General features: G+C 46.4%; 1 protein-coding gene across 1 annotated transcript in view; it reads left to right on the top strand.

Moving 5' to 3' along the window:
• sgcd (sarcoglycan, delta (dystrophin-associated glycoprotein)) overlaps window positions 1–7078 on the top strand; it is a 20603-nt gene extending 13525 nt beyond the window's left edge. Inside the window, 1 exon segment of the mRNA XM_065962793.1 lies at window positions 4475–7078. Coding sequence (XP_065818865.1) covers window positions 4475–4660 — 186 coding nt within the window. The 3' untranslated portion in view covers window positions 4661–7078.
• Window positions 7079–8329: the final 1251 nt, after the last annotated feature.

Here is an 8329-nt window from a genome sequence, read left to right on the forward strand (position 1 = left end):
CCTTTGTGTGCGGCGGCTCTGAGCGCTCATGTTGAAAACCTTTCAACTTTCCAGAAAGGCGTTGTTGAAGTCACCGCCGCTCTTTTCCAAATGTTTGATATTCCCCGTAGTTTTGCTGCCTACAGATCGTGTCTTGTACCCTCGTCCTCCTCGCTCCGAGTCTGATCAGGAGTCTATGAGTCTATGACAGCGGCCGTTGTCATAGAGACAGGACGGACGTGCAGCACTTTTCAAACGCTTCAGAGCGCACAGTCAGCGCTTTACTACCTGGAAAAAACACTTAGACTCTCCATCAGAATGACGGCTTCTCTCCTCGTCTTCTTAAGTTGAAAGCGCGTCCATGTTGTTCCTAATTTGCATAGGTAACCGCCCACTAATGCCCATGAAAGGACATGATCGCAGTGCCCTGATACACACAGAAACACACACTGGTAGCAGAAAGTAAGCGGTTGTGGAGAGGCCACACGGAGGGCTGAAGATGGCGCCGGCGTTCTTAAGAACAGCTGGTGAAAGAGGCCCAAAGTCTGACTGCGTACTTCCTGTTGACCCGTTGCGTCACACACCAATTAATGCAGAGTTTGAACCACTGGTCTGATGCAGACGGCGCCATCTGTTGACTCTGTTTGATCGTCAGTAATGATTCAGCACTTTTCGGATGGCATTCTGTAAAAGCCCGACGTCTCAGCATCCGTCTCTTGGGCGTGGCGTTCTGGTTCTCCCTGAATCGACCACGCTGCAGAGAAACAAAGGATATCGTCTCACGATGGCGTTGTGCAGTTTGAAACAATGTGAAGAAGAAGAAGGAGGAGGACATCCTGTCCACCGTCCAACACCTGGAGGCTTACAAAATGTTTTGGCAGAGAGGACGGTCAGGACCGCCGCCAGAATTTAATCCCGTTATTTTTACCTCTGAGACGTTCTTTCTCGTCTCTCGTCTTTATTCCCTCTCTCTCCTTTTCTTCTGATGTCAAAACCGCCTCCTTCAGACTTCTATCAAACAATGTATGTGCTGTATACTGCGCTCGACAGCAGTCTGTAGCCTGACCTCTGACCTCCAGTCGGTGGTTATTCTGCAGGACACCCGGTAAGCTGGTTTCTGATCTTGGAATGAGGAAGTGAACAACAGCCCAGCTGACGTTAAACGGCGTTACAGCGTAGCGTCCGCTTAGAGTCTGAAAAAAAGCTGGTGAGAGATTCTTTTAGAGTTTCATGATTTAGAGAATCAACAAAGAGAACTGGATGTCTCTTTGAGTGGTTCAGTCTGATTGTGATTATTTCCTCTGTTATGATTGGACGCTGCTTCCTGTCATCTCCATCTCTGACCTGCCGCTTTGCATTGTGGGAAACAGAACGTGAGGGAGACTGGTCTGATGCAGACCGGAGATTTTTACAGAATCAGGACGACAAACTGAGGATCTCAGGTTCTCAAATGTTCTCATGTCAAGTTCATCGTTTTTGACTGAGATCTGAGCGCGTGTGGACGGGAGGATTCTTTTAAACGGAGGAAAACTTTAAAAATCAAACCTCGGTGTGGACGCGGCCTTGTGCTCGGTGAGGTTGGTGAGAGATCGACCTCGCTGCAGTCAGGTGTGTGTGTGTGTGTGTGTGTGTGTGTGTGTGTGTCAGTCTGCATGACAGAAACTACTTCCTGTGTGTTTGCCTCTTATTTCCTTTCTCTCTCTGAGTCTAACTCGTGCTGTTGGGTAGTTTCTCCTCCAGCCTCCCCTGCAGCCCCTGCTCTTTGTTACGGGGTCTCCTGGATGATTTAGTGTTAGTTCCTAATTTTTGGTGCATTATTTAGATTAGGGAGCTGATATTGGCTCTATACCATTTCTTAGTTTTTCCACCTCTCTAGTCTGCCCCCCCCCCCTCTCTCTAGCAGGGGGCAGTAGTCTGTTTTCTTTACTTAAAGGAGCAATATGTAACTCTGACCCCTAGTGTTTAAAACGGGTACTGCAGTCCAAATTCTAAACATCATAGAGAGCTGTCTCCCCCCCCTCCTCACTCAGGTCACCATGTGGTGGACTCTGAAGCTTCAGTGTTTATCCAGCTCTGCATGGGTCTGTAAACCTTTCTGTGTTCTAACCTCTCTCCATTTTTCAAAAGCATCTCCAATATTGATCCTAGTTTGAGCACGTTTCTGCTCGTGGAGCTTATTAGAAACATGCAGAGGCTTTTTAGGTCGGGTACAATCACTTCTATCTGAACCACTTCTCTTGACCGCTTCCATCACTGCAACACCTGTTGACCTGATAAATCCAGAGCATTCAGGAGCAGAATCTAAAGTTAGAAGGAGGACATACTGGCTGCTGTGTTGTTGTCAGTGAAGCTTCAACATAACATGTTTCCTTAATGTCTGATCAGCTAGTAAGATACTCACTCGCTACACATCTCACTGATTGGACCTTTCAGTGTGTTTGCTATCACATCAGAGTTATTTGAACAGGAGGAGAGGCAATCGAACAATTCTGCAGAGTAGTAGATCAAATCTAGGAGGTGTAATCTTCTGATTGGTGCGGTGAATATCTGCTTTCTGGTCCATCTCAAGTTTATACTCCGGCTTTCTTCAATTTGGAGAGACTTAAATGTGTCCTGGTCCCGCTTCAGGGATTCAGAGCGATGACTTTTAGATGATTTCCTATCCAGTAGCTTTCCACCTCTTCAGTCTGTGAGACATTTCTCCACAGAGATGATGCCACACTGATGCATTCTGGGTGACTTTTACCACGAATGTATTCTGCCTCGCATTTATTATTTCTGTTCAGGCTGCGACCTGCAAATCCAACTCGTGACCTTTAACCCCTAAACGCGGCCGGCCCTCGCTGTGCTCTGAATGTGTGAGGAGTGTGGATATAAAAAAAACCTTTAGCACACCTGAACCGCCGTCTGAGAAAACCGGAGAGATGCTTTTATGGAGCCTCTCAACATCAAGACCACTTAGAGCGCTCTGTGCATCCATCAACGCGGTGTGCTAAGGCGTCAGGAGAGGGCGGGCGCTATTAGTGCGAGCTGGATCTTGTGAGGTAGACGACCCGAAAAGCAGAAAGCTAAAGAGAGCAGGTGGAGAGACGAGGCGCAGGTTACCTGAGGTCGAGATGAAAGGAGGAAGATGAGTTTGAAGAAAGAAAACGCTCTTCAGTCTTTTTGGTTGAATGTGAGCGAGGATCACGAGCGTCATGGCGTGGGCCGTTAGAGGCTTCATGTGACGAGTGGCGGCTGCAGCTGGCTTCACGCCATCATCCCGTCACGCCTCGCCTTTCTGAATGTAAAGTCACGATGAGGTCGCTGACTCGGCGCTAAAAACACAAACCATGTTCTGCTGCTGCGATGAACATTTCAAAGAGATGAAACTCGAGATGGCGTTTGAATAACCCTCCCTACACTTTTAATGCGTCTTATACACGGCTGACACGCGCCATCGTTACTGAGCGTGTAGCCGCCATCGTTCCACATTGCACGCCATCTGTATACTCAATATTGCACACATGGAAACAGACCAGGCTAGCTGCGCGTCATGACGTCATCACGCTGCATTTACAGAAAACAAAAACATTTGTGATTGAAAGAGTCGCTGGTGGCTCAGTGGTTAGTGTGCGCGCCCCATGTATGGAGGCTGTAGTCCTCGAAGCGGGCGGCCCAGGTTTGAATCCGACCTGTGGCTCCTTTCCTGCATGTCTTCTGTGGTCTTCTGTGACCAGCTCTATCCATCTCTACATTACTCCATTTTTTATGTTTTTTCCGGTTCATTGTTTGTCCTGCATGAGATACATTTTTTACATTCAACCAAATGCTGCTTCATGTGTATCCTGCATGGTTTATGTATTTTCTCCTGTGGCTGCTCACCTGTCTGCTTAATTACTGTCATGATATTTCTATTTTTGTAGCTTTTAGCGATGTTTGAATTTGTTTTTTTTATGAAATCTGGCCAGGGATAACAGATGAAACTCTAACTCTGGCATATATACCAAAATGTTTATTAATATGCAATGTCCCTGTAAAATAAATAAATAGATTAAAAATTAAAGGCAAAAAATGCCCCAGAAAAAGAGTCCTTTAGTGAAGGTTACGAGCAGCGGAGTCGGGCGGCGCGACTAGCGGTCTGCGGGTCTCTTAGGATACTTCACAACTTTGACAGCAGACTGAGAGCTCCACTAGCGCGCTGTAGCTAGCAGGAGAGCGCACTCTGCAAAGAGAAAACAGACGGAACTAAAAGAGCGACACAGAAACTGCACGCAGGATCACACTTCTACAAACAAACCTCAGACATCAGACATCACTTCCATACCAGATTCGGTTATTTCCACAAAAAAGTGGTTAAAAGTACTTACTCCAAAATGTTGCAGAAAAGGCTTGGTGGCCATTTTATTACACGAGAGGTTACTAAAGGTCACGATGCGAGACAAGACATCGCATCATGGTTCATTATGTGTTGTTTGATGGCCACTCTGACCCGTGTCCTCTTCCTGTCCCTCAGATCACGCTGGACGCTCGGAGGATCCGTCTGATGCGGCTGCCTGAGGGGAAGGCCTCCAGCAGCTCCTCGTCCTCCGGGACCAGGCAGACCGTCTACGAGGTCTGCGTCTGCCCCAACGGGAGGCTCTTCCTGTCCCAGGCCGGCACCGGATCCACCTGCCAGATCAGCAACAACGTCTGCCTCTAGGACCCTGAACGCCGCTCGTACACATAAATACACAGAGATCCTGCAGACGCACACACACACACACACACACACACACACACACACACACACTCGTTGGGTGTGGACGAGAGGATCACGTGTCGCCTCTTTTGGACGGATTCACAGCAAACACTTCAGAGACTGCCAGAGCTGCTGATCATGGACACACACTACAATCACAAACACTCGGACTGATCGCTATGGAAACCTTTTGGATGAAGCTGCTCACAGCTGATATTTTGTGCCAATATTTCAATGCTATTAAAATATTTTCTCCCTTACTTTTGTACTTTTCAGAGTGAAAGAACCTCTGAGGCAACATGGGACACTTAACCCCCCCCCCCCCACTGAGCGTCATACACACCCCTCTAAGCTCTTTCTACTGAACAGGGGGCGGGGGCAGGACCGGGAGGGGGGGAGGAGGGTATTTGATTTTAAACTGAATAACATGAACAGAAGAAAAGTGACACATTTCAGGTTTTAAAGAGTTTTTAATACGAGTGAGATCAGAGAGGGAACGTCATCGTCATCCCACTGACACACACACACACACACACACACACACACACACACACACACACAAACACACACACAAACACACACATAAACACACACATACACACACACACACACACACACACACACACATCGCCCGAGCCTCCTGCTGGAACCTGAGAGTAGAAACGTCGATTTACTCGAGGAGACGCTCTGATCTGTCCCCTTCTCCCTCGTGAGCGTCTCAGTACCAGAATCAGTCGGGTGATCACCATGGCAACAGGCCTCTCCCCTTCCTTTTTTCGTCTCCTCGTCTGAGATCCACTTTTCCTTTTCTGTTTTCACATACTTCACAGCCACATGATGATGACCTGATGTCATAAATTATATCGAATGAGAGGACTCTCTATGGATGCAGTTTTAAAAAAACAGGATATTTAAAATGTAATTTAGTTGAAATGGAAATTGCTCGTCACAAACTGTTTGTATTGCATCATTCTTAACAAAGCTAAGGGGGGTCGGTTTGTTTTAGTTTTGGGTGAAGAAATGTCTGGGGGGGCTGGAGGTCAGATTGTGCGGGTTGCATCTCTACTGTCCACTTTCCTCTCTGGTGTCTTTCATTTATTGTAGTCACACGACTTCCTCCAGACCCTTTCATGATGTCAGATTTTAAATCCTAAATATCAAACATAACACAATACATTTCTACATTTCTACAATTCACTTAGCAGACTCTTTTATCCAAAGCGACGTACATCAGAGAGTAAGTACAACACAAGCAAGGATCTAGAAAAAAGGGAACAATGTGAGTAAGAGCAAACGATCAGCTTTGAGTCTGATTGGACACACAGGTGCTGACAGGAAGTGACCAGAGGCAAAGCACAACATTGAGGGCAGTTCTTGAGAGCTCTAATCAGTATAGAAACCATCTTATAAGTCATCGTTATCAAACAAAAACCATCGTCATTACCATCATCATCATCAATAATATGGAGACCATCATCATTAAGTTAGTAGGTATTCATGAAAGAGCTGGGTCTTTAGCTTTTTCTTAAAGGTGCACTCATCGGTTTTGATCAGCCTCGAGTCAGGAACACCCTGAAGCCTGATGATCCTGCAGTCTGAGCGAGGCTGAAGTGTGTAGTTCTGTGTGTGTGTGATCCTAATTGATCTAACAGCACTGCTATTATTGTGACCTTTTATTCCATGTTCTTTGAAGCTGAAGCCCCGCCCCCTTCCAACTAAAAACATGAACAAAAACAACCTCAGTCGTTAGCCGTCTCCGTTAAACCCCATGTCATAAGTGTGTTCCTCGACCTCAGCGGTGATCACCCGGCTCATTTCTCGCTCTGAGACTTTTTCAAAACGGGATTCAAACCCGATGTGACCACGAGCCGCTCTGTGACCGACGGGCGCTGTGCCTTATGTCCAAGAAGCACATCACACACACTTTCTTTAGCATCAGTGAGTGACATCACAGATTTCTCTTCACTTCCATCCCATCCACAAACCCCCCCTCCCCCTGTGTGTGTGTGTGTGTGTGTGTGTGTGTGTGTGTGTGTGTGCGCGTGTGTGTGTGCATGTGTGTGAATGCAAAGACCTTCAGCCACGCCTCCCTGCAGCGCCCCCTGCTGGCTGCACCTGACTCTGCAGAGGACGTGCATGTTACTTTGCTTTTCAGATATCCTGTGTGACAACATGTGTGTGTGTTACTGTGTTTGTTTTTTTGTGGAGTTGAACCGCACTGAGGGGGTCTGACATCGAGCTGGATTATCAGATCAGATCATTTCTCCATCATGTTCCCGCCTGGGATCTTTAGAGTCTCAGTTTTTCTCGTCTTCGGTTGAAATCTGGTGTCTGAAGATCGTTTATTTCATGAAAGGTTCAATAAACATTTTTTTGGGACTGAGTAGCTCATGGCTTCATTCGACACACTGTCATTTCTTTTCTTTATTTTTTAACTCATCTGCTTTTAATTTATGAAGAATAAGAGATATTCACAATAAGGGGCGTGGCTTCTCTAACTTCCAAGGGGGGCGTGTCATAGCTGTTAGCTAGGAGGCTAAAGCCCCGCCTCAGCTCCGCCTCTTTGCTTGTTACTGCAGCGATCGAAAGTTTGGTAGAGTCAGCATTTCCAATATGGAGACTGCCATTGTTTGGCTTCAAAATTTCCCTCCAGAAACATGTGGGTGACGTCACTGAGACTACATCCATGTTATATACAGACTATGTGCACAACAAGGTTAAGAGAAATGTTGCGTTCAAGATCTCTCAGTCTCTGATTTGGGAGGACAGCTCAGAGGCTGGGACACCCTGAGCACGCTGCCGCGGCGGAGCAGAGACGGACCGACCACGCATTTGATGGAATCTCGGGGTCATGGCGTTCTACAGCTTCTTATTTAACATCGTGTGTTTGTTTTAAACGTCTCCTCCTTCTTAAAGAGTCAGGTGTTCCATCGTGCTCGCTGCTTCTTGGCGTCGCTGCAGATTAAAAAACTTCAGAAATATTTCAAGATGAACTCGTCTGATGATTCTGTTTTTTTTGACTCAATGTACAAGAAATCTGATTTTTATGAGCTTCTATGTAAATAATGTCAGACGTACAGACAGACGAAGAGAAAGTCTTTTTTAAGGTGTGTGTGTGTGTGTGTGCGTGTGTGTGTGTGTTTTTACACTCATGTTGAAGGATTATATTTGTGATGTACAGAGATGTATTCAAAGGTTTCCTGTGGAGAACTCACTGGTTTGTTTTGACACAAACACAAACCTCCTCTTCTTCTTCTTCTTCTTCTTCTTCTTCTGTTTCCTTTTCCTCCTCCTTGTTGTTGTTGTTGTTGTTCTGTCGGCCAGAGGTCTTTGCATTCTCTCCGAGTGTGCTGTGTTTTGAATCTGTGCGTCTTCGGGGTGAGCTCGTGTTTTTCTTCTTCTGCTCCACAGAACGTGTTGGATGATTCTCAGAGACGCAAACACACAAAGAAGGAAGGAAGAGAGGCGGGGGGGGGGGGGGGGGGAGCTGCAAAAACAACAAACAGGGAGAGCGAACAACATCAACACGTTCTAAAACTGAGTTCATGTTTGATCCAGTAAAGATAAATCAGATCGATCTCATCAAATAACTCTTTTCTAAGAATTCATTCCAAATTTGTTCATTCAAAG

Source organism: Labrus bergylta, chromosome 14 (assembly GCF_963930695.1).
Source record: "Labrus bergylta chromosome 14, fLabBer1.1, whole genome shotgun sequence".
NCBI classification, from domain to species: Eukaryota; Metazoa; Chordata; class Actinopteri; order Labriformes; family Labridae; genus Labrus; species Labrus bergylta.